The sequence below is a fragment of the Myiozetetes cayanensis genome, unplaced genomic scaffold (genome assembly GCF_022539395.1).
Source record: "Myiozetetes cayanensis isolate MyiCay16 unplaced genomic scaffold, myiCay2020 scf22, whole genome shotgun sequence".
Classification (NCBI taxonomy): domain Eukaryota; kingdom Metazoa; phylum Chordata; class Aves; order Passeriformes; family Tyrannidae; genus Myiozetetes; species Myiozetetes cayanensis.
Window position 1 is genome coordinate 3,747,084 of NW_026087434.1, and position 26,768 is coordinate 3,773,851.

Genomic DNA, 26,768 nt, shown 5'->3' on the forward strand with positions numbered 1-26,768 from the left:
AGCCTCCTGGAACAAACCTAAACAGTTTGTTCACAGGTCCTTCTTCCACCCAAAGTAGCCTCAAAGGGCTTTTACAAAACTGCCCAGCTCTCACAATTGGAGCTCCATGGAGCAACCTTCCCAGCTTGATTTCCATATCAGAGCTCAGCCCAGCCAGCCCTGGGAGAAAGGAAAATGAGGTATTTGGGATCAGAAACCCAAAATGCTGCACCCAAACACAACCCTAGCAAAAAATTAGATAGCACATACCCAGCTGGCACTGGATCAGGCCTGTCAGATTTACCCCTTCAGGCTCATGGAAATGGCTAAAAATCTTTAGGGATCCCAGATGGTTTGAGATTGGGGTTCAAAAGGTAACAGTGGCAAAGGGCTCTTTGAGCATCAGTGCTGGGACAACACAAGTTTAGAATCAATATGAATTAGACTCTATGGCCTTTCCACCCGCAGCTCTCTTGTGCCCCAGTAGCTGTTATTGGTTGCAGCTGGTTCTAACTGTCTTTTTGGTTATAGCTGGGGAAGTAATTAAATCTGCTATTAGTCTTTTTTTTGGGCGGTTATCTTTAAAGGGAGCCCTCCTATAAGATCATCTTTAGGATATTTAAAATGTACCTCTGGCCCTTTTTAATGTTACCTGATGGGATCACAGCACGGGTTCATTCTGAATCAAAAGAACTATTTGAAACGGAGACCAGTTAGCAGCTCAAGGTTAATTTCCAACATAAAATCAAGTCTTGCTAACTATTAATCTTGTACTGACAAGCTTTCGCACAAGGAGTCAAAAAAGGATGTGTCTCCAAAGAAAAATAATCAAGATCTTTGTCCTCTGAGTGACTTTACGTCATGACCAAGCAATTCGCGCATCAGACTGAGCAGAGATGGAGTCTGGTTGTGGAAAATACAATGAAAGAAGTTGTTAGGAAACTGTCAGGACCAGAGGAAAGACAACAAATCACTGGTAAGAGTGAAGGGACTGGGCTGCTGCTCTTTCTCCCCAGCACTCAACAACAACAGCTCAACTTTTTGGACCTTTTTCTTGATGAGTAGAACACTTTCCCTCACGGTGACCAGAACCCTCACAGCGGCGCGGGGACATCGTGGCTCTTACCTGGGGCTGGCTCGGAGAACACCGCCCGCCCGAGCGGGGCCGCAGCAGGGCAGGACACCGAGCCCCGTGTCTGTGCCGAGGGGAATGGAGCGGGGCTGTCCCCGGGGTCGTGGGGCAGGGCTGTCCGACCGCAGCCGGCGGGGCTGCGCCCCGTCCCTCACCTGCCCTCAGGGCGGGGCGGCCCCTCAGGGCGGGGGCGGCTCCCGCGCCTCCCTCAGGGCCGTGTGGGGCGGCCCGGGGAGCGCCCGCGGGTCCCCCCGCCGGGGTCCGAGCGCAGAACCCGCTCCCCGCCGGGCTGCGAGCGCCGGTGCCGGGCTGCTGGGGTGTTCCTGGGGCAGATCCCGATCCCGCTCCCATCCCAATCCCGCCGGGGTCCGGGAGCGTTTCCCGCTCCCGCCGGCCCCGTCCGCTCGGCGGCAGCGCCCCCTGGCGGCCGCTCCCGGGGTCCCTGGGATCCCTCGGGAAGGTCCCTCTGGAAAGTCCTTCCAGAGAGTCCCGAGAATCCTCCCAGCCCCCGGGAACGCGGCACTGCCGGGGCTGGTTGAATTAACACCAAAACACACAAAGTTCCTTGAACCCCACTGAACTATTTGCTTCCTCCTATCCCGCGCTCTGTCCTTGCAAATAACAACGTTCACGGTCAACCATTTGTGTTTTAGCTTTGAAGTATCATAAAAGTCAGTTTGGTCTGATATAAACCATAAATAAACCTCTAGTGGAGGCAGCACAGTCAAGAGAAGGATCAGAGAAACCACAGAGCCGAGAAACGTCACCTCCAGCCACTGAGGGCACCGAGAGCATCCTCTCAACTAAAGGACAAAGTTTTGTTAAAACTCCTCTTTTTAAGGGCAGAGGAAGGCAAAGAAAAAGAAGATAAACACAAACACAGTACACAGTTATTTTATTGAAATACTTGAAAAGGCCAGCAATGGAAAAATAGGTTTGCCATGAGGAATTAACGTTTGTTTTACTCGATCGTTAAAAAAGCTGTGTCTCTACATAATTCTAGCCCGGTACAGAATGCACTGTGATCCATGCAGCTAACACCCTACAGCAGAACAGGCACTGTGTACTAGTGTGGTCTTCATACACAGCTTTCGAGGGCTATGACTGACAGATGGGAGAAATCAAACTGCAGCACTTTCCGAATTAGAAACATTTAGAATATACAAATTTGCTCCTCTGATTCATAGGGGCTATAAAACACAACAGAGTGGAAAACGAAAGACGGATCACACACAGCAGATGAAGTTGATCTGGCGGTTTTTGAAGTTTATGTTCTTGCTCTTAAAAGAAAAACCAGACTCTAAACATGTCGCTGGTCATGTAAAATACAAAATCATAGGCCAGGACAGCAAAGGTGAGTTTTTCTTGAAACACACGATTAGAGGGGAAAATTTGTTCATCAGTTAAAAATATGAATGAAAATCACAAATTCTGCCTGGTGTATAGCTTATAGTCCAAAAAGATGAAGTCACCTCGGATGGATGTGAAATAAATAAGCAGTCCTTGAGGAAGTCTGATCCTTGAGTTGACTCTACTCTACTGAAAATTAATTTCACCTATACACTAGAATGTCACCATGGTGGACATCTAAGAACAGTATTTTGAATAGGTTTTTGGGAAGCAATGTCTTACTTGCTTTAATATATACAGGTTATTTACAACAAATTCCCTTTTGGCCTCACAAGGTAAGCCATTTTACCTGGCTGTTAAAGATGCAATTCCTTTTTTTTCCCCACACATTATGCAATACTGTAGTTAGAGCTATAATTTAAAATAATCTTATGCATGAATTACAAATATTAATAAAGTAACTCTGCATATATAAATATTTCTAGCAGAATTTAAAGCATTCAGAATGTACATAAAAGTGGTTCTTTTTTTAATTTATTTATTTGGTAGGGCCAGATGTGATTCTTCTCAGATCATCGCTGCTTTAGTAGTGCTTTGTACATGGCAAAGCCCAGAACTGCAAAGACAGTAGCACCAAAACTCGCTCGGAGCCAGAACGTGGAGCTCTTGAGGTCCGCTTGTGTCACGTGCCTAAAATCCAACACACACACAGGCCCCGGTTAATTCCGTGCCAGCACCGGCAGACAACTCATGCTAAACTACTCTGCTTTTGGAAATTCATCACTACACTTGTCACAGGCAGGTGCCAGCCCAGCCTCACGGCGCTGCTCAGTCACTGAGGGGCTGGAGGCTCCGGGTCTGACCTGCCCTGGGCACCTTTCCCAGTCCTGGGCACCTTTCCCAGTCCCGGGCACCCTTCCCAGTCCTGGGCACCTTTCCCAGCCCCAGCGCTCACAGGGCCGGGCGGGAATGCAGGAGCAGATCCTGAGCCATGGATGTGGGCAGGGCGTGTGTCTCCTCTGGGAGGACCACCAAGCATTCAGGGAAGGAAACCCCAAATAGCTACAAAGAATTAATAACCCACAGTGAGAACAACTCTGTCCAGGAACCCCCTTTTTTAAAAAAACTTTGAATATTTCTGCTTTTCCATGAAAAACTTCCCAGTCCTGTTGAATGTCTACTTATTCTTCTTCCTCCCCAAAAAAGTTTACTGACAAGTAGCAAGTAATATTTTTCCAAAAGCTAGAATTAAAAGGACCATTTGTAAATCCCTTTCTTCCCAGTAGTCACAAGAACAGCAACAGAAACAGTCATCCAACACCAAGCTGAAAGCTGAGAGAGTGTGAGTGAACCAAGCAGTGACCATGGCATGAACAGAAAAGGACAGGATGGAGTGACTGTATGACAGAAAAAGCCACATCTTGCATGACAAGTAGAGACAGGCAATGACCCAACTCTCCCAAATGCTGAAGAGGTCTGTGAACATGCTCAGTTAAACACTGGCCACCCTCAGAGCAGTCTCAAGTATGACAGCTTACCAGAGAGCAGGGGCTACTGTTTAAAACAAGTTATCATAAATGCCATCATTCAAAGCACAGAAGTTCCTAAACAACAGTAAAGTTGATTTGTTTGTTTGTTTGTTTGCTTTTAAGATAGAACAGAACTTCACTAGCCTAGTGTTTGAGCCTGTGTTAATCACCATGGGTTACTCAGTGAAGCTGCAGGAGGGTTTAGGGCGAGGAGCACAGAGATCCTGAGCACACACAGGAGTTCATGCAGTGAGAACTGCAGAGCTCACAGGCTGTTTAACAGAGCAGGAATTGTTACTTGCTACCAAACTACACAAACCCAGGTTGGGATATTACTCAGCAGACACTTGCAGGAGCAGATCAGCCATTTGGTTAACCAGTGTTCTGTCATACACATGCTGAGGAACAGGCTCTTTGGTGCACACACAGCACAACAGCTGCTCTCTGAAAAGTCCTGATCTGATTGAAGAACATCTCGCTGGGTTATGGGACAGACCAAATCCAAGGATTCCTGCAAGCATTAGTTTCTCTACGGCTGGGCTGGACAAACTAGAGGTCAAGTGGCTTGCTGGGGGGAAGGAAGGCAGAAGGCAGTGGCAAGGTCACCTCGGTCTGGGTGTCCTTACCTGGCTTCAAGCAAACGTGGCCCAAGGGATGACTCCATGAAGATGGAATCTTCTAGAGAGCTGACGGCGTGCACCTGCTGCATAACACTGCGCTCCTGGTCTGCTACCAGCACGGCCCCCAGCTCAGCCAGGCAGGCTCCTAACCTTGTCACACACATGCACAGGGCACTTCACTGCAGGGCTCAGCAACCACCTCAAAGATGCTCACAAGATCACAAAGCCCAGAGAATTTAGGATTTTTAGCCTCCTAACCCCTGGTTCTCGTGCAGCTGTTTAAAACTCAGTGCTTGGGGGAAAAGCAGAAACGAGTGGAGTTTGTACTTTTGATGAGCTGAGTAAAATGGATGATCCCCTGGAGCTAAATGCCACTGCTTTAAGGACAGAGAAAACTGATTAAGAAAATGAACCTCTGTCCTCACTCCACCTCCACAGTCTCGACTTTCTGGTGTCCACAGGACACTGCAACGTTCCTGCACCACGTGCAGGAGCACCTGTGCTAAAAACACTGGGATTGACTCCAACACATCAGCCCCAAATCTGACAAGAACCCATTACTGGGATAAAATGCTGTGCATCTATTTTATCACTACGTGTGGTGGTCTGGGTTTCTTTTTTAGTAAAAGGCTGCAAAATCCTCATCTTCAGATCTGTAAATTATAAAGCTTATCTGTGTCTGTAAAACAAATCACTTGTATGTGACATGACTTTAAGAGATTATGTGACAGGTTCTGTTGGATGAGCATTTGTACAACCAACAAGTCTCCAGTTTGATTTGGTTAATTCAAATGCCCAGCTATTTGCATAATTTAAAAAAACCCTTCCATTTAAATGTGCAAATCGATGTTTAAATTGCAAATGAATGCTTTTGCATTGCCTCACAAAGCACTCTCTCTCACAGGTAGACTTTCAGATTCCTATCCATAATTTGCCTTGTTCTGACTTCTGCACATGTCCATATTTAATGGGGTGCAAGAAACTTGCTGAGCACGCTTCATCCTTCCAAAAGCAATTAATACATTCCCAGTCAGGATAAAATCCTCTTGTAATGTCTGAAGGGACAGCAAATTGGCTTTGATCCCTTTTCTAAGCCTTACAACAACTGATTCTCTCATTTAAATAAGGGACTAAATGGAGACAGGGACTTTCTCACAACCTCCAGGAAATCTCCTGACTTCAGTAAGGAATGAACATCTCAGCCCAAAAACCCAAGTTCAAAACTGCCCACTGAAATTCAGAGCACTCTGGATGTCCATCTGCTTCACAGCTTTGAAAAAATTCCAATTTTTCTTCTTTCAGTGTTCCTTCTGCTGTCATAAAATCCATTTTTACAGTTTTGATCCCTAACATTGTTTGGCTGCCATGAAAGGAACAAAACAAACCTGAGATAATTAAAAAAAAGGATCAATATTTGTTTCCAGCACAGGTTCTTCGACATGAAGGTGGCTACAATGCCAGAAAAACCTTTTTCAATAAACACTGAAAATTTCTACCTCTTCAGAAAATCGTATTCAAAATTTATTTCAGTCTGGTTGTGCTTAGGAAATTATTTTTCACAGCTGGTAGAAACTTTTACTGCCTTGTTAGTGAGTAACTGTGAATTAGAAAAATGATTGTCTCTGAGGGTAAAACATATATAGGGATGTGCACTTGTAGACACACAGAGTAGTGGTCAGAACTCTGGAAGTGAAGCTGTATTTGAAATTATTGCTTGTTAGCACTAATAATGAGCTTCCCAGACAGACTGCTATGTGTACTTAATCAAACAACGAGTTCCATAAATATAAGAAAGTCTAAAAATTTTGCCTGTGGGGTAAAATTCAGATTTTAATGCACATTTTTTAAAAGAAAAGAAAAAAAAAGCTGTTTTTATTCAACCTACCCTTAACAGTGAGTCAAGTACCTTGCCACTTGTTGAATAAGATCTTTGAAATCTGAACAGTCTCTCCCTCAAGAGACTTCCCCAACTCCCAGTTAGTTTGCCACATGCACTGATTAGGAGGTTAATTAACCAGCATGGCTGCCATGGGCACACCCAGGAACTGCTGAGCTCGGGGTGGTTCTGCCACTGCTCCCTGAGGCAGCAGCAGGAGAATTCCTGCAGTAACCTCCAAAGCCTTTCAGCAGCTCAGAGGTGAACCAGCAGGCTGCTCACACCACACCTAAAGGCCAGTCCATGCAGGAGCAGCTCTGACACACAAAGGGTCACAATCAGTATAAGCAGCTGAATTCCCAAAGGCAGCACACAATGCCCAGCCTGCTGCAGCTTCCCTCCAGGCACACGTTCTCCTAGGATGCAAAGCAGCTCCAGCAGGCAGAATTCCCCCCATGCCATTAGTCATCTAAAATAGGAAAGGCTCCAAATGCATCTTATTATCTACAAAACCCCAAAAAGGATGTCAAATCCAATTCAGTGAAGCCTATTCAGAAAGAAATCTGCAAATTCCTGCACAGCCTGGGGTATTGAACAGTTTGGAGCAGGAGGAAAATAGGTGGGAAAATTGTTTTATTGTCCTAATTTAGGGGGCACCTCAGTGCAGGGATAGATTTCTGCTGTTAGATTTAATGGCAATATGGTCTAGTGGTAAAGACGCTGCGCTATCACCGCGGAGACCCGGGTTCGATTCCCGGTCAGGGCCACTCCCGGGCAGGTGGGGCTCGTTAGCCCTTAAAGGCAACCCACCTACGTCCTAAGGACCTCACTGCCACCGTCCAAGCTCGCTTGGCCCCGGCAGATGAACCTTAGGATTAAAGGGTGGGCTCAGTTCCGCGCACACTGTGTCTCACCTAAAAAATCCAATGCGCAGGCTGGAAGGTGGAAAGACCTTCCCTGGATCTTCGCTCGCGAAGACTGGCCATTATATATACACAGTTCTGAGAAATAATCTGCATACACTGCACACAGTGCAAAAGAAACCCTGGGTTATGCTCCGAGAACTTTCCCATTATTACAGCAAAATGAAAGCGTTCTCTCAACTTTCATTTCACAGAAGGAAGGTTTTCACAGAAAGCAAAACCTCACTAATAACTCCTGAAACAACCAGGTTTCATATGCAAGTAGAATTTCACGTCAATTCCACAGTGTTTTTAAAAACTTTAGCAGAAAAACATGCTCTGAGAAGTCTCCTCAGTGAACAAAGCCATTCTCATGCATGAGGATTATTTTATTTTGAAATGAACTTAACTGACAGCAAAATGCCACTACTGTGCAAGCAAAAGGCAACATGAATGATTGGAAAGCAAGGGGGGAAAAAAAAAAGCAGCCAAAAATCCAAGCTCATCATTTAAAGAAAGGGTTAGAATGACAAAAGCAGAAACCTTGCTTTTAAAAAGAGGTAAAACAATGTAGTAAAAAGAGATTAAGTGCCAGCCAGACCAATACAAATGAACAGCTAAAGGAAAGAACAAATTAAAGATATGAAGGTACTCCAGGACAGTCCCAAGGCTCAGACATGCCCGTGGAGTGCTCTGAATGCAGGGCCTTCCTCCAAGAACCAGCCGAGAGTGACCCTGGGCAGTTCAACCCAACAATGCCAGTCCTGCCCAACAAACACCTCCAAGCTGAGCCTCCAAACCCTGGGCAGCCTCTGTGTGCCCAGAGAGCAGGAACTGAGGCTGGGCAGGAACAGCCTGCTCAGATGCACAGAGAAAATGCTTTTTCTTTAATATTAAGGAGGGGCTATTCAAATGCGATATTGTATTTTGCCTCAATAGTGTTCAAGGATTACTTAGCAACAAATAGCACAGGGAGGAGTCCAGTGTGAAAAAAAATTCACACGAAAAAAGCTTCCACTGCTTAAAGCTTCAAAAGAGGAAGGGATCAGAAGAATAAAGTGGTCTTGAGAAACCTCCTTCACCCATCAGTTATCTGTGTGCAACTACCTGACCTAATGTAAGCACTCGGGAAGGCAAAACAAGAGAAGGTACAGAAAGTAACTACATCAGAAAGTCCTTCTTCATCCAAATGCTCGCTCTGATCTAATCACACATCATGAGATTAAAAATCTATCACTTTTAAACAAGAAATCCACCTCTACCCTCCTAAGTCTACAACTGGGAGCTCTCGTCTCTTTTTTACAGCTATCTCAGCTCTCCTGTAAATGCAGCTGTGCAGCAGCTCATGTGCTGAATGTGAATAACCTGCAGCAAGGTGTTGGTAAGAGCTGGGGAGATGAAGTTGACCGTGCTGGGAACCTGCAGCAACCCCAAGGGCCTGACTGAAGGACCAGAGACAAAGGGATTCCAAAAATAACTCTTCCCTCTGGAGGGAGGAGTTCTCTTTACCTTGAATTACAGATTCTTTAGGCAGCAGATTCCTGTTTATTCCACACTCCTTAGTGATAAAGCATGGAATGACAGTACCCCAAAGCCTCTCATTAAAAGGTTTCAGCACCTGCAGTCCCTGACAGCATTTCAGAGGAACCAAGTCCAGTGTCTGGTGCAGGACTCAAAACCCCACAGGCCCACAAAGAGAGAAACAACCCACAAGAGCCAATGGAGCAGCCCATGAGCATTCCCAAAAATGGAGCTGTGCTGCAGAGGTGAGCTCAGCCTCGGAATGAAGAGCTGGCATTTCCCAGCAGTGACCGCCCAGTGAAGTTTCAGAGTGACAGTGTGCAGGGAGATGCTGTTCCAAGGGATTTCTGCCCATGGGATGACTGCTGGAGAAGAGGGGCAGCATCAACAGCCTCACTCATTCAGTCTTCTCCTAAGCCAGGAAGTTTTTCACCCTTCTTGGAATTCTCACTCTGTGGTTAACACTTTTATCTCCGATTTAAGTTGTATTTCACAATACTCAGTCCTGTAGGTGGGTTGATCAGCAGCCCTCCCACGTGTGTGTAACTTGAATTTAAAGGAGACAGACACTCTTATTTGGAGCAGCTCCATCTGAAACCCATGAAAAGCAGTAACATACATGGACCAGCAGCATGTCAGGATACCCTAACCATGGCCTTCAATACACACATTTACCATCCAAGCCTCCAAGGAGGTCATGGATAATGGACCCACTGCACTGCAACAATTGTTGGGTTTGAACTCCCATTTGCTGGGGTGTGATGGCAAGTGCTGAGTGTTAGTAAATCATGTGTCCAAAACTGCCTGCAGGACACACAGGACAAGCCATAGCACTGCTTTCAATGCTGAAAACCAGTCATCTCTCTTTACCCATTGTTTTTCCAAACTGTCTGGAAATGCAAATGTTTAAGCATTTACCACTTCTCACATGTTGCATTCCATTCAGAGAGGATTTGGATGTTAAAAGATCTGGATTATTTAACACAAAATATTCACTCTTTGTGTAAACCAAGCATAACACACACACACACACACACAGAGAAATTCTATGAATTCCCAAATATCAAACTAGCAATTATAAACATGTAATTAAAGTTACAGGATGCTGCTGTAAGTCAAGCTGTGCCTTTATGAAAGCATCTGTGTAATTGGTATCTAAAAGGCACTACCTCTAATCAATACTAAACAAACCTGTAATGTTTGTTTATTCTCAAGTGAGAAACATTACATAGCAGCTCCCTAAAGACACAGTCCTAACTCCTCCACGGGATTTTTGCAAGAACTAAGAACCTGAATCAATTATCAAATTGGTAATGTTTAAAAAAAATAAAAATCACTGGACTAAGCTCAAAAGTACCTTCAAGTTAAAGTTTGACAATTCTGTGAGCATTATTAAAGTATCTGCCTCTTCAGTGGATATGGAGTGAAAAACCTGCAGTATATGAAAGTTCCCAATCGCTTTTTAAAAAAAAAAAAACCAACAAAAAAACCAAACCCTTTATTTTTTTCCAAGCACACCTGGTACCTAGTAAATAAAGTTAAGGACCTGTTAAGTACTGCAGTGAAGAGTTTGTTCTTTACAGATTGCAGCAAGTCTGAGTTGAGGAAGTTCTGACAGATGCAAAATGTACACCTGTTGCAGGCGCACATACAGCGTAACCGGGCATGGCTGCGGAGACACACAGAAGGACAGCACGTGAAATCTTGCTCATCAAATCAGCTGCACATCAGGGCTGTGCCACAACCCAGAGAGAGGCAGGAGTAACAGGTACATTGGAATGAGGGAGGAGAGGAGGGGAGGGAGGGGAAGGAAGGGTCCAACTACAGCTGTGCAGAGCTCACGCTCACCGCGGCCTCGCCTCGCGGGCGGCGGCGTCACCACCGCGCTGGGATCGGGCGAAGCACAAACATGGTGGGAATGGCGGCTCAATTTATCCCAACTCGGGAAGGAGAGCATTGGAAGGCTTCGGGGATTGTCTGCACAGCAATAGGTAACACCCCTTTTGCAAAGGAAAGGAAGCCACATTTTCTACCACTTTGCACACTTTACAAGGTGACAGTTGCCTCTGTTTTTCCCACCCTAACAAACACAACATGCTTGAAAACTGAGGGAGAAGCAGGAATATTGAGATGGCAGACATTTGGGCAGTGCTACACTTTAGTGGTTTCCCAGTATTCCAGTGCTACAAAACAAATAGGAGAGAAAAACCCCCAAACCAAAGCTTTACAAGTCTAAGTCAATAAATTCCAGTTTCAAATAATTAGGAACACCATCTTATTTTAGGTGAGAGTGACATTACTTCTATTTAATTTAAAGCAAATGTCAGCTGTCATACTAGACTCCATCTGCTGTAATATTTATGTAGCTCATCACCATATTAAAAGCTCCACCCACCAAAAAAAGAGATGCAAAGTGAGCTTAGCAACAGGGAGATGTGAAGGAGAATCTGTACTTAAGTATCTTGCTTCTGAAGTCCAAAGGTGTTTATACAGAAATTCTGTTAAAACTATAATATTTACTAGGTTAATGAACTGAAGCACACAGCAATGAACACCCTGAAAATAACCAATACTTCAAGCAGGGCAGTGGGGGAACTGCTGGGCACTAAAGTGTCGTTAGTTGTAATCAACTGTCAAGTTGGTCTATTAACAGTGATTACAGTGCAACTCATTCATGAACATCTCAAATATACCAAGATAGGAAAATGATATACTGAGCTTTGTATGCACAATGAGGACCAAAAAGAACCCTACACTGGAATTTGCAACGTGAGCTGGATGAACCAGCGTATTCCTGAAAAAACACCTTGGCAACAATAGCTGGGAGTGATCTGTGTGTTGGATCCGTGCCAGCTCGCCCAATTTGAGGTAATTTGAAGATTCTACTCAAGTCACTCTGTTGCTAAAGCCGAGCGAGGCAGTTCCCTGCTGTGGCTCACGATGACATGCAGTGGTTGTGAGCGTGGCCCATGCACAGGGACAGCAGCACAGCCCCGGTACTTACGGATACATCGCCATCGTCGTCAGCTTCACAAAGATATCCTTACTGGGCACATCAGCAGTGTTACAGGTAAAGGCTTGAGGTGGAGGCATTTTGTGTTTTTTGCAGAATTCAGCAGGAGAAATACTATATTCCTGTCTAACTTCATGCAAGTCGGACTTGGCAGCTACCACTAGGCATGGTATTCTGCTGTCCATGAAGTGCTGCTGCAAATGGAAAGCAGTGAGAGACACAGTGAGACACGTTCAGCCTGGCACAGGCTGCACTGAACTGCCTGCAGCAGCATTAAGATATGGTACTTTTACTGAACTGAAGCATTTCTAGCAGAACAGTTTACACACACAAGGAGATTTGGCTTTGTATGAATAACTGAACTGCACCGTTAATCAACCAGCACTTGTAAATAAAATGTCTTCTAAGCACTAGAACCAGTGTGTAGGACCAGTAAACTGACACTGAACATTTAGACAGTGAGAAGACACACAAATATAAAATCTACAAACCTTAAAAATCCTGGCACAGTACTCAAAGGATTTGGGGTTGCTGACGTCATACACCAGGCAGACAGCGTCGCACACGGTCTCAGCATCAGTTAAAAAGTCTGAGTCACTGACGTCGTGTAGCTGGGAGAAAAGATGGTGGCACAGGGAGAAAAGCTTGTCATTATGCAGCTAAAGGAACTTTGTAACTTTTCTTCTCTCACAGTTTTTATGGCTCATTCTTATGCATCCTCAGAACCACTGGGCTGACAATGGGAAGAGCCAATGAGAAAGAACAGCAGGAATCTGCCATGCAGGCAGCTCGTGTGAGCTGTTCACATCCCATCTGCAGGCAATCCCAGCCTCAGCAGAAAGAGGGATATTTGCTTCAACACAAAGTCTTAGACACCCACAGAAAAGGGCATTTATCCTACAGAGGAAAACCACAGAGCAGAGGACTAGATCTTGGAAAACAAAGAGAGAGATCATATTATTATAAAGGAAAACTCGAGCGGAACAAGCTTTAAAGAGCTTATTTCTCCCACTGAATATTAACATCAGCCATCCTAATCCCAGCACAAGAATAAGGTAACCTTACCAGCAAGTATTTTTCCTGTCCATACACATAGACTGTATTAATGGCATAGTAAGATTTGTGTTCTGCACGGATTTGCCTCTGTCTCTGAAAAGGCAGAATTTCGTGTTAGACCAGAGCAACTTTTCCCTTTAAGTTAGATTTGAGCAGCTGTTTTACTCCATTTATTAATGAAGGGAAATTACAGTATCTTTGCTTTATTTTGCATAGCTGTAATCCACGATGTAGAAACCATTACTGCATGAAACAGCCTCTGCCAGAAAAGAACAAAACCAAAGCAAACCCCAAACAGCCCTCCCTAGTAATTCTGTATTCCCTCAAAGAACTCTCCAAACTCAGTTAAATAACCAATAAAGCTTTAAGATCAATTGCTGTCTACTCTTAACTCAAGAGCATGTATAGGTGAGTGTAAGCAACAGGGTTCTTACCATTAGATTTCTTCCAAGAAGAGCCTGGAGAACTCCACTTTTCCCACAGCCCTTCATCCCAACAACGTTGCAGCGGAAGACGTTTCGCTGGGTCTGTTTTTTCTGCAGATCTATCTTTTTATCTCTTGTCACTTTTGAAAAAACACAAATGTTTCTCTCACAAGAAGTGCACACATTTCACGTGAAAACGTAAAACAATAAACCCACCCCAAACAAGCCCTCAAAAAATCTCAAATCAAGGGTTTCACTTGAGCAGAAAGCAAAAAAAAAAAAAAAAGTGAAGCCAGATGAACCGTTAAACAATTTACTTTTTAGCATAGTTTTAAATTTACATGTTTAAGTTGCATCAAATTTTTGTTACCTGTAATTGCTGATGCCTGGGATTCTTGTTCTGCGAGGATGGAGTACCCCAAATAGCCCAGGTACTCCAGACAGCGCTGCACGTCCAGGTACGTGGTGAGGCTGGCACAGGGGACACAGAGAGCTTTCTCAGCATCCTTGGCACCAATTCTGTCCTGAAACTGCACTGCCCTCCTATCCCCAGACTGACAGAACACATCCCTGGCACTGGGCACAACTGAAGGACAAAAGCCTCTGAAGGCAAATGGTGACAACTTTGCCAGCATTACTGGTGCCCAAACACCAGGAGGACAGTACTGGCTGGGGCCCATCGACCTACACTGTGGGTTTTTTCCTCCCCAAACAATGTTTTCCCTATTTTGGGAAAAAAAACCCTCGTTATTGAACCCCATTATTCAAACCACCAGCAAACAACAGAAATAACACTTCAGCAAGGGTCAGGGAGATTGCCACATTTTGGAGACACTTCTTCATCGTTAACACTAAATCCTGGCCAAATCCTGAACAAATTGTCACAATTATCTGCAGATCAGGCCACTGGATGGCTACAAAAACTTGACTGCTTGTCAAAACTATTAAACTTGCACTCCTTCTATGAGTTTTTTTTAGGAGGAATCTACAAACCAAAATAACCATATCTGAATTTCTCGTACAGAATGTCGAGTGTCACACTCACGTCCACTGAGAGAGAAAGCCTTGGTACGTGATCCAGCCCCTCTCATTGGTACACACTGTGTTGTTCACATCAGGGCCCCAGGGCATGTAAGGGAAGACTTTGAACAAATCTTTCAGCTCATCAGGAGACAAAGCACAGTCTCTGTCCTGAAACAAGCACACGACATCAGACATAATTCACTTCACCCATTAAATTGGCATTTTCTTGCCCTACACTTGTAAGAGTCAAGAAACTGGCTGTCAGAAACTGAGCTGCTTTCCTTTTAATCATTGTTCTTTCTTGTTTGCAAATAAAACTAAGCATCAGCTAGTTAAAAACACTTTGGTAGCACAGCTGTAACTGTCAACTAACTGTCCTTGTAGACAATCCAGCAGCAGCAGGCTGGTTCTGACTGCACAGCTCAAGCTACAGCCAGTCTCTGAATAAAATGACATATATAACAAAACCACATTTTTGACAGCAAAACTGCTGGCAAAGTAAGGCTCTTAAGCACAAGGGCACACACAGACACTCAAATTAAAAGCTTACCAAATCATGTTTATCAAAAATACTTTGAAGGAACAAGTATGCATGATGATTTAGTTCTGTTGTGCAGTCTGGGGGAATTTTTAGGCTGTTATTGGAAACAGAAAAAAAAATACACGAAGTGTTAATTGTGCTTATGAAATATAGAATATTAAAACTCAAAACTCATACTTTTTGAATTGTAACATTTGGCATCTGACCTTTGCATTTAACTTTAATAATTAGTCTTAAAAGAGACCAAGCACAATGATGAGTGAGATTACAGGATACACAGATCTACAGTAATCACATTTTAGCTTGGTTTGCTTGTTGTTGTGTTTGGGGTTTGTGTTTTTCTAAAGGAAAACGATGCAGCTACATTTCTGAACAGAAGCCACAGAATTGGTCCATCTCAGCTTTTTAATTTGGGCACTTTCAAAGGATCTACAAAAATCCCAACAAGTCTCTTACAATTTACAGCCACATCCAATAAGCACCTGCCCAGATTTATGCTCCAGTTTGGCACTAAGAGTTTCTCAGTAGCAGAGAGCTGCAGTCAGTGATACCTACGGAGGGAACAGGTACTCCGGGGTCAGCTCCAGGTCATCGTCGTAGCCGAAGCGACGCAGGACGGTCCAGGTCGTTTCGTGCCTTCCCCGCTGGATGAAAAGGGTGTGGAGGAAAAGAAAACCTACAAACCAAAAGAGGAAATCTTAAGGCCCTGCAGTGCTTTACCTGCTAAAGGTATTTTTAATAGAAACACCGAGAAGAAGTGTATAAAGACATGTTTTTTTAAGAATTATCTAAGACCTACCTTTTAATGTCAATCCATTATCTGCAACTCCATCACTGAGGTTTTTCCTGACTACATTCTTTACATCTTCCAAAGCCTGAGGTGCCAGGGGTGTATTAAAACAAATTCTCTAACAAAAAAACCAGAAAGGGCACGTTAGAACCACTGGGTACTGAGCTGAGAAACAGCATGGCCTGTCTGAAATACAGCCTTAAACCTTCTGATCAGCCAGTTAAGGACAATCCCATTTCTTAGTGGAAATAAAGGTGTAGAAATTGTATTTTATTTTTAAGTACATGCATTGGGGTTTGTACATTCAATAGATTCTTTTATTTTGCTCTTGAACTAAAACTTGAACAGTGGTTAGAAATAAAAATAATACCATTTCTGTGCTTACAAATCCACTCTTCCCTGCTGCACTTGAGATTTAATATTTAGGTCTGATTCCCTTACAAGTCACCTTACTGCTACTTCTTTTAAAAACATCATTTGTTTTTCTGGCATTATACAGTTAAACTATAAAGTATGATGAGAAAATAAGCACAAGAGGTACCTGGAAGAAGTTGAGCTCTGCATCATTGAGAGTGCCATCATTATCCTGATCAGAGATTCTAAAAATGCGAGTGAGGGCTTTGATACAAGCAGGTTTCATCTGAGGAATAAAGCAAAGTTCAGTATCTTTCCAGGCCTGAATGTAAAAACATCACACTGAATGACACCAAACAGCTCAATCACATGGAAGCACACACTGGTCTGCATTTACAGTTTTAAAATGGAGACATTCATACAATTGTACACAAAATTTAGGATATAAAAACCTGATACAGCACATTTATATATCCATAAATTTAAAGCAATCACTCCACATTAAATGTCTTTCTATTCAATTATTAGAAGAGTCTCAAGCTCTTCACAAGATGAAGGTGGCACTACTTAGTCATTAAAAAAAATACAAATCAGTTCTCTAAATTCAATCTTATTGCTACAGCAAACTTTAAGAAACAACTAAATTATTTTTTTTTCCCAAAAAAACATTTTTTTTTGGGTGGGTGGGGGGGAAAGGCCTTGAAATCCCAGTGCTTTGCAAAACTAAACAGGTCTAGAACTACAGTGAACTCTTTCTAAACAAGCAGACTATTCACCACCTCAGCAATGGCTTCAGGAGGCCTCAAACATCAAATAGTGAGAATTTTCACAGGGCTCATTCATCTACCAGGCAAAGCATTGAGCATATGGACTATCTCTAGGACAAAGGAACTGCTAGGATACCTTCCAGTGAAGGAAAACAGACACTGGCAATTCTCTCCCAACAACTACTGTGGTGATGGACTCTTCTCTTCACAGAGGTCACACAGATTGCACAGAGATTGGGGTTGGGAAACCAAAAAGATTTCAGCACAACAATCTTAGCACAACATTACTAACTCAGAAAGGTGATTCTGATGGAAGAAATCAAAAGAGGGTTATTCTCTGCTTCTCTGCTTAACAAAGCATTTAGGGTTGAAGTAACTTTCCTACTGCCCAACACTACATGGGGGATACATTTAGATTTCTATTTGCATTTGCCCCAGGAACTGCACCTTTAAAATAATACCTCAGCCAACCACCTCGATACCTCAAAACCAGCCACACCACTTGTTTCTTATCCCTTTTACCAAAGTTTCACAAGATTCTCGGAGAAAAACTATCCCTTAGGTCAGGCCAAGTGTGGAGTATTTTCCCTGAAATAAAGGGAGTTTCTGTGAAATGTGTATCTAGAGGGGGACTGAACTGAAGGCAGGATTTGGGTCACATTACATCTGCCTTAAAGCCATTAGCAAAGCTTCTCCTTTTACTCAGCAGTTCACAGGGGCAACCAAAAACTGTCCTCACTGCTTTGAACTCAGAGGAAAGACAGGTCAGATTAAGACAGAACCATCACCAGGGTTCTGGGATATAATGCCTGACATTTGGGGGCGTGGCGGTGGTAACAACACACCAAGGAATGCAAAATCCACTGAAAAGAAAGAGCAGGAAAGTGATTAAACCCCCCTCCCCCATTAACTGCTCTGGGAGTCTCTGTATAAATACCTCTTTCTCCTCTGGGCAGTACAGAGGACCTGTAGGATGCAGAACAGCTTTCTGTGCATAATAAAATAGCTCAGATATATTCTTCAAGTTTTTGGCTGAACACTGGAAGAGAAATCCTCACATTGGTTAGTTCAGTTTCTTGACTATTGGGCGATTTCTTCTGCAATTTAAGCAAGCAGCGATTTTGTACAGACTGAGCCCCCTCTCGTGGGTACAGGGCTGGTTTAGAAAACAAACCCCCAGCCCCTCTACCTGTTCAGGGATTAAGAAGGGAGGTTTCACTACAATTTGCTGTCATACAACCGATTTTCAATACTTTGCAGACATCTGTCTGGCTTAATATTAAATGTGAACCCCTTGCTAAAGGCAAGGATGTGAACAGGCTCTAAATATTAGAATTTGACAGTAGCACTTGATTATACAACAGTGTAATCTTCCCTGAAGAAAAATAACATACAACTCACTGTTACATTTACTTCCACTTGAAATATTTGATTTTGGGGAAAAAATAAAAATCCCTTTTTTCTGTTACAAAGTTGCCCTACATGCTTGGCAAGAATGCATTTTTTGTTACTTGTTCTGACTGGAGAAAGGCTTGCATACCTCTACACAGGTTTCTATCTCTGTATATTGATTCATTATGGGGAGGATAGTTTCCATACTGCTATACTCCACTAGATCAGACTTGTTTCCAACTAATATAAGAGGCAACCTAAAACCAAAAAAATACGAAGAGCTTTAAAAGACAGGTGTATAAAAAGATCTACCTCGATTTAGCAGTCTATCTCCCCACCAGAAGCCATTTTATTATTCCCATCATGGCATTAAAGAGCACTGAAGGCAACAGGTAAAAATAAATGACAGCAGCTTTAAGGCTGGATAGGAACCCCCCCAGATTAAAATACAACTGATCCCATGGTTACTGCCCAAAGCAGCACCTGCAGGAAAGCTGTGCAGCCAAAAGTAGTTACACACCCCAAATATAAACACAGCAGGGCAGAGCTGCCCCTGGAATTCAACCCAAATAACGTTGCTGCCCATGTAGCAGGCCTACATACTTCAAATCTCTTGCTGCTTGGACTTCTGAAATAAACTTTAAGTTTAGAATTTGCTTTTCTTAAACAATTAACACTGTGCATTGCCACCCATCGATGTGCAGCCTAATTGACACTTCTCATCTTTACTTAAGCACCTGCTATCTTTGTCTGTCCTTTCATTGATGAGGGGGATCCAGCGACTTGTTACCTACAGTGGGATCAAAAACAAACATGAAAGATACATTTTCAAACTGAAGGTGACTGAGCTGTGCACAAGTTCCACTACAACTGCTACTGCTTTCTTTCCCAAGAGGGCACATATTTAAAAACAAAGGAGGAAACAAATAAAAGTCGGAGTTAATTAATGAGCAACTTTCTCAGGTGAGCGAAATGACTGAAAATTCAGATGCTGAAAGGGACCAGAAGCAATAACACATCTGCACATTCTCTTTACAACCTGAATCTCAAACTCCATCCCAGCTATTTTAAATGTCTAGTACAGATCTCAGCCTGGCATCAATTAATAGTGCACGAGTTACATCTCAAATAACAATGGGATAAAATGTGCTACTGTACCTTATCAATAGAATTCTTGTTGTTAACAGCATATACTATACAAATCACATTTGCCTAAAATGGAAAAAAGAAAAGGAAAGGCATGGAATTCCACTGCTCAGAGTCTCTGGAGCAACAGACACAATAAAGATGCACACATACATCTGAGTAAGAACAGTCCACCATCAGTCAAACACCCTGCCCCTGACGTGTTTAAGTTCCTTGTAGCCCAAACAACAACTTAAACCAAACAATTTCTCCGTTGAGAAGTGCCCAAAAGCCTGTCCTGCAGTGAGGCATTCCCTGCAGGGACTCATCCTGCCAGGAAAGCTCAGGTGCAGAGCCCCAACGTGCAGCCTGCACTGGAGCACCCGAGGGGGTGCCAGAAAGGGAACAGCACCACGATGGGCTGGGCACAACATGGGCAGAGGTGCTGGGGGACAACTGCAAACAGCAGACACCAGGAATGATAAATCACCAGCACTCCTGTGCTGTTCATAAATGCAGCAGTACAGCAGGGCAGGGAGAAGCAACATGGATCTTTCCAGGGTCAAATGATTTCTTTACCACGCTGGTCTGCTGACTCCAAGAGATCTAGGGTCTGTATTTCCCTCGGAAGGACAAAGCTCAAGCTCAACTCACCAACACGGTGCCAGGAGTCACTTTTCTGAAATAAAAGAAGTTTTGCTACAGCACAGGGCACAAAACAAACCCCTTACCTGTGATATTTCGTGGTAAAGCTGCTCATCACTTTGCTCTGCTTCTGCATTCAAGAGAACAGGGCACTCATTAATACCAACCATTTTTGCAAGTAAAATAAAAAAACTTCTGAAACTGAACCAGCACATTTCATAAGCTCACAAGGCAGCCCTGTCAAAGCCTTGTTATTTAAACTTTTTTATAAAAAAACTCTAATGAGTCCTTCTGCCAAAACAGTAATGAAATTGGTCCATTAACTTGCAAGACAGAAACAGTTCTGCTGCACACAAGTTTTTTAGCTGCTATTTTGAATTACATCTGTAGACAGGTTCTCTCTGGAACAAGTCATAGTTTGCATTCTCCTACATTTATCAACAGCCTCTTCCTTCTACCATGTAAACTTATACATCAGAATATGGCACATCCAATTGTATTACAGTGGTGATGATTTTTTTAGTGATACCAAGTTTCTGTGAACTGAATCTATGAAAAACTTCATCCAACAGAAACAAAAACTCACTCCACATAAACTTAAGCTCAAGTCCCACAAGAAAAATGTGCATTATTTCTTTTTCCAAGGAGGTCAGCACACCAAAGATGTCTCCTCAGCAGTGGTGGGGGGAGAAGACAGGAAGGTCCCTGTTAACATTTGCACAGTAAATGGCAGAAGGGTTTTTCCAGCTGTGCAGCAGCTGCATGGATTTATGCTAACACATCAACCTTGGCAGTGAACCTATTGATGTATCCACTGAAGAGTAAAATACATGGAAAAATACAAAATAGGAAGCAATGGTGTGCACAAACTGAGCCTCTCCTTTCCTCTGGCCTTCTCCTCCCTGTTCCCAGCCCTGCCTGGCTGTTGCAGGGCTGCTGAGTCAGACAAACCATCGCCACCCTACCTGAGTAATCCACTATGTGGGTTGGCACTCGCTCAGGGGTGACATCAGCAGGAATGGTGATCTCCTCAGCCCGGGGGGGAACCTTGGGTTGGAAAGAAACAGCAACAAAGAGCCTTTAAAGATAACCCAGATGGTGGAAAAAAAGGCAAATATTACAATGTAACTGCCAATTAGTCTGCTTTAAGTAAACAAGCTTATTAAGTTATTCATGTTGTTTAGATATTCAAGTACTTTTGTTTTTTATTTGTTTGTTTTGGGATTCTTTTAATGTACTGAATGTCACTGTTATCTTCTCATTCTTTATTAGTCAACTTGCTAAGGAACTCCCTGCAAAAAGGTAGTGCTGTTAAGGGAGACACACAGTGAATGCTTCTATAAAACTCAAATTCCCTCTATGCAACACCTAAACAAACGTGACAGACGAAATGTAAGTCTCAATTTTAACACAATCATAACCTGACAACTTACTTAATATTTAGCACTGTGAGAAGGAAGGAAGTTCTGCAAAGCAGAACATGATACTGATAAAAAGCATGTTCTGCCAAATGCTGTAAACCAGCTCTGATTGCCATTTTTTCCCCAGAGAACATTAATCCATATTCAGGAACAATCAACCTCAACCTAATTTTAATGAAAATCTCCTGCACAGCTACTTATTGACTTTCACCTGTTGACACTGAGCCAACATGATACTTATATTTTAGTAAAGAAAGGGAAAAAGGAAAGCCAATCACAAGAATGGCTCTTTGTAAAGCTTCAGGCTCTGCTCACGTTGCACAGAGAATGACTGAGAATGATTACTGATATACCCTGTGTAGATATATAAAATATTCTGTATATTGAACACTATTTCCAGGCCTGAAGTGCCTGTCACACCCCCATGACAGCTCTGCAGGAACTGGGCAGGTCTCTTCCAGCAGTTTTTCTGGGATGCAGTATTTCTGTGAGAGTTATTTCTGTCACTCCAGGCAGATTTTGTGCTTTCTGTTAATGCTGCTTTATCTGCCCGTGTGAATGGAGATAAACATTGCAGGTTGTGCTGCAGGAGGAGCTGAGCAGTGAGCAGAGCACAGTCATTCACTAAATCACCAACACAGAGCCTGCCAAAGGAAGGGGCCCCCGAGCAGTGTAAGAACAGGAACTGGAGCTCTTTTTTCACCTGCAAGGCTGGGAACTAAATTCAATGATGTTACCAAAATGCAGTTATGTTAACACAACTCAGTTATGTTAACAACCCAATCTTCACTCTGTGCTGTGGTAACCTCCTGATTTGCATTAACCAGCACAGAGCACATTCAAAGAGCAGCACATGATGTCTATTTTAAGACCTGTGATCAGAAGAAATAAACATTCATGTTTATATGTAAAAAGCTTGACTATTTGCAGCAGCTCCTGCTCTTTTTGTGGCACACAGAGAAGTGTGTGCTGCTTTTTTAAGGATTAATATGAAGTATTGGCTATACTTTTGTTTTGGGAGAAAGCTGGAAGAGTTGTTGGTGTTTTTTACTTCAAGAGAGTCAGTGAAACATTCTTCAAAGGCAGAAGTGAAGGCAGTGTCTTGCTTAGTTACCAAAAAGGCTAAAGATAAGTTATACAATGTGACTTTTTGATTCCTCATTCTTAATAATTTTTCAATCTACTTGCCCTTTAAATACAAAAAACCCAAACATTCATCACATACAAAACAATCAGTTGAATTAACCATCTGAAAACCAAGAAAGGAACTCAGATAAAATTGAAATTTCTAATCTTCTACATTTAAACTACATCTTCCATATTAAAACCTACATCACTCTTTCTGAAGTCCCCATTGCAGTTGTAAACTTTATTTTTTTTTCTAAGCCTTACTTTAAAGCAGAGCCCATTAACTCTTTGAAAAAAGAATTATACAACAGGATAGAAACAAAACTTAAAAAACAAATAAGAATGCTCTACCTCTTCTGGAAATTCTTCACTGACAAGAGACATAATTAGTGATGTCTTCCCCACTCTGGCTGCAAAAGCATTAAACACACAGATTAGATGTTTGTTTTGTTACACCCAGTAGTTGTATCCCATCTTGAAAGGGGAAGATTTTAAAAACATTTTCCAACTGGCCCCATTCAAAGCTTTTTCTCTCTTGTTTCATCAGACAAGCGTGGATGACAGCGACGCTCTCACGATTCTTTTACTGGAAAACCTGGGGATCCCTCTCACACTTCTGCATTTCATCCAGAAGGGAACCAAATTCTGCTCTCACATTAAAGGATTATCAGGTTTTAACCTTAACACAGAAGATGGAACCAAACCAACAAATAACCAAAACAAACCAGAAACACTTCCATGCAACTTCAGAAATAGAAACCAAGGTGGCACACAGAAAATATTTAGAAATTAACTATTTTTACAGCATTCCTGATATGATGACTGTGCTCCAGGCCTGAACTACCAAGGATGAGAACTGGACAAGAAGACACAGCTCTACTGGCAGTGCACAAAGCCTCCAACAGTTTGATTATTTGGAAGTGCAAGAACATCATCTCCTTGTCACAAACGAGCTGGTCCCACCAAGAAGTGGAAACCCACCAAAACCACCAACCTTCCTAAAGTCACAGCTTTCTTGATCCCAGATGACCAGCTCTACTTCAATATCCAGCTCCATTCTATCAAATAAATGACTTTGTTTACCTGCAAGGTTCAGGCTTCTGATGTCACAGCTGAGCTGCTTGGGTTGGAGCAGCTTTAATGTGACCATTTAAAATGAAGAGTTGGTAACTTTTCTCCCTGAAAAGCCCTCCAGCTGTGAATTCCCTATTCCCTTTGGAAGCCTTGAAAGACTATTGGTTTTGAGACATATTAAAAAATAATATGATCAGATTCAAACGTTATCTGGGATGGGATATTTCCAACAGCTCTCAGTTCAGGGAAAAACCTGTTTAATCCTGGATGTGACAGCACCTCTGTGTTCCCAAGCCAGGCACTGCTCAGAGCCTGGGTCACTGTCCCCACCAAACCAGCAGAAATGCCAGCAGGCACAGAAGGTGTTTGGCTGCTGTCACTGCATTTACACTCCTCTGGGTTAATTGTGTATAATTTGAGTATGAGGGAAGAGCTGGAATTGGACAACTGGTTGATTTTGTGCAGGAAATGGCATTACTGAGCTGATGAGCGAATCAGGCTCCACTCAACTTATCTAAATCTATTTTTGGTATAGTCCAAAGGGCCTTCTGACCTCCAGAAATAAAACCTTCTCTTCAGCGTGGTAAGCTGAAGGATAGCTGTTACAAAATTATGGAAAGCAAAGAAAAGTTACTCTAGGGAGTAAGATTTCTGTCTTCCTTAGGGAGAACTGCCTTAAACTTTTCCCCAGTGGTACCACCTGGAGAGCAGCAAGCTGCAGGTTTCCCACCAGCAATGTGGTGATGTTTGCATCAGAGATACTCCTGTGAGCTAAAACTCTAATTTATACTGCCAGGTGTCCTCCTGCATCAGCTGCATCTTAAAATTTCATCCTGATAGAATCAAAAGAGCTTTGGAAGCTCTCCTATTTCCACAGGAAAAAAAGGTAAGTTATCAGACAATTATTGAAAATAGTGCTGTGCATTTCGCACCTGACCAAGGCAGTTCTCACCTAAAACTCACTGGCTTTGCAGATACAGAAACTCACTCCACAGGGCTGAAAACAGAAGGCTGTGTGTTGCTGGGTAGTAAATGCTCAGTGTTTATAAGCTCCTGATACACTTCCCAGCGTCCCAGAGTTTTACGAAAATCCATAGGAGGTTCTAAGTGCAGAGATTTGGGTTATTTTCTTGGAATCTGGGTCAGCCCTCTGCCTTTCCCAGTCTGTTTACAGTCTGAGAAAGAACAGCCCAAACAGCACCAGCTGACTGGGATGAAGGAAACGCAGCACCTTGGGGTAATTAAATCATCTTTTTCCTCATATGTGAGGTTTTTAGATCATGCTGCATAAAATAACAATGCTGAACATACTCTGAAAATTACTGGCTATTAAAAACTGATGTTTGCACCCTGGCTATAAGGATTAAACCAACCTTAAACTGTAGAAGACGAGGCATGAAAAAGGCTGTTTTGGAACAGGCTCACAATAACAGTTCTTCACACATTTCAGATCCTGAACCTGATCTGCTGTTACCACCTAACAAGTTTTGGATGGTCTGGACTAACCTGTGGTTTCAGATGAACAAACACACATGAGACAGGGATCCAAAGCAGCACTGACACTATAACTGACGAGTTCTACTGATTTGTGAAACAAATCTCTCCCCTCTGATTGCTACAAGTCCAACAAAAACACAATACAGAGGCGCTGACAACCTTTGATGTGTGCCACCTACTATAAGTTGCTATATTTAAATTTACATTTTAAATTCCCACTTGGACACGTTGCTGCCAAAACAAAGCACCTGTTACACCTGTGCTGAAACCACTGCCCTGAACCAGTTCAGCACTCAGATGAATGAGGTAAATTAGGCATGTATTCTACAGAGGAATGAAACTGTGTATTCAAATGCATAAATACATTCCTAAACAGAGTCATGCAAAACTAACCACCCACAACGCCGGTGAGTGAGCTCTTTTTGCACAGTGGCAGCTCCCTGAAGATTCATTCCCCTCTGGAGAAGCCACTGAGAATCTTTCCAGGCAGCACAGACAGAGCCACCCTGCACCATAAAACAACTGCACAAACTGCACTATAAATATATATAAATATATATATATGGGGCATTCAGTGCTCAGGAAAGCTTTGTTAGCAGCACCGCATTCTCAGCATAATTAGCCACTTTTACTAATAACGCTTGGTAATTACTCTCTGTTCTTTCCCCGTGAGGAACTTAAGCTCACTTTGCAAACTACCCGAGCAGAACCTCCCCGAGCACCGGTGAGCAGCAGCGTCTCCGCGAGCCTTGCCGATTATTGGGCAGCTCAGTGAGAACTTAAGGACGTGATTTTGGGAGTACACGAGAAAACGCGGCCCCACGGTCCCTCCGGCATGCACACGGCCGAGCTGCTTATCCAAGGTCATACAGCGAGGGAAAGGCAGGAAAAGGGGATGCGGGGTCCCTGGGTACAAATCCATACCATATATACGTACATACATATATATAAATATAGTTAAATGTATACATATAACCGGCTGGAGCATCAGGCCACTGATTCCCAAAGGCAGTCAAAGGAAAGATGCGAGCTGGGTTTCCATGGGGGGGAGAAACAAAGAAAAAAACAAAAAAAAGAAAGAAGAAAAGGAAAAGGAGGTAAGGAAGGAAAAAGGAGAGAAAAAAAGGAAAATAAAGGGGGAACGTGGGAAAAGAAAGAAAAAAAAAAAGGAAAATAACTTTGAACAGGCCAAATTCTTGCCAAACGCCGGCCAGGAACCTCCTCCCCCCCGGTGTCATCTCCAGGGGCGTCCAAGCCGCACAACTCCGCGAATTGCCCGGCTCGGGGAGCCGAGGGGCAGCTCCGAGCGCCACCGGAGCCCCGACCCCCGCCCGCCCCTCCGGGCCGGCGCTGCCCTGCCCTGCCCCGCAGCGCCCGGGCCGGGCTGAGCCCCGCGGCACCGCCGTGACAGCCGGGCCGGCGGCCCCGCCGCACTCACGCTCTCCCACCAGCAGGATCCGCACGTCCTTCTTCATGGCCGCGCTCGGGCCCGCCCGGGCCGCGCAGCTCGGGCGGGGCGGCGGCGCCGCTGGGCCAAGGCTGCCCGGGCTCCCCTCACCGAGCTACGGCGGCTCGAGAGGGACCCGCCGCGCCGGCGGCTGCGCGGAG

The 26,768-nt window shown here is 43.6% G+C and overlaps 1 protein-coding gene across 3 annotated transcripts; it reads right to left on the minus strand.

Annotated features, from left to right (window-relative positions):
- Nucleotides 1-1,989: 1,989 nt before the first annotated feature.
- RHOT1 (ras homolog family member T1) lies at nt 1,990-26,743 on the minus strand. Of its 3 annotated transcripts, XM_050319115.1 has the most exons (21): nt 26,599-26,743; nt 22,941-22,999; nt 21,006-21,087; nt 20,127-20,170; nt 19,429-19,482; nt 19,008-19,060; nt 18,419-18,527; nt 17,816-17,917; nt 16,299-16,397; nt 15,767-15,875; nt 15,523-15,643; nt 14,977-15,061; nt 14,449-14,594; nt 13,774-13,874; nt 13,413-13,543; nt 12,988-13,071; nt 12,414-12,533; nt 11,914-12,116; nt 10,456-10,578; nt 4,617-4,760; nt 1,990-3,151 (listed from the first exon to the last, which is right to left on the minus strand). In XM_050319115.1, exons 1-21 carry the CDS (start codon nt 26,633-26,635, stop codon nt 3,034-3,036), a joined length of 2,124 nt encoding a protein of 707 aa, XP_050175072.1. In that variant the 5' UTR covers nt 26,636-26,743; the 3' UTR covers nt 1,990-3,033. The 3 variants fall into 3 exon arrangements, with proteins under 3 accessions (XP_050175072.1, XP_050175070.1, XP_050175071.1); XM_050319113.1 differs by lacking the exon at nt 4,617-4,760; XM_050319114.1 differs by lacking the exons at nt 4,617-4,760; nt 10,456-10,578.
- Nucleotides 26,744-26,768: the final 25 nt, after the last annotated feature.

Coding starts and splice junctions, on each gene's coding strand:
- RHOT1 (XM_050319115.1), bottom strand. CDS start 26,635: ATGAAGAAGGACGTGCGGATCCTGCTGGTGGGAGAGC. Junction 13,875..14,448: donor GGCTTTCTCTCTCAGTGGAC/GTGAGTGTGACA, acceptor CCCCTGTGCCAG/CCTCACCACGTACCTGGACG. Junction 3,152..4,616: donor CCACGTTTGCTTGAAGCCAG/GTAAGGACACCC, acceptor GTTGGATTTTAG/GCACGTGACACAAGCGGACC.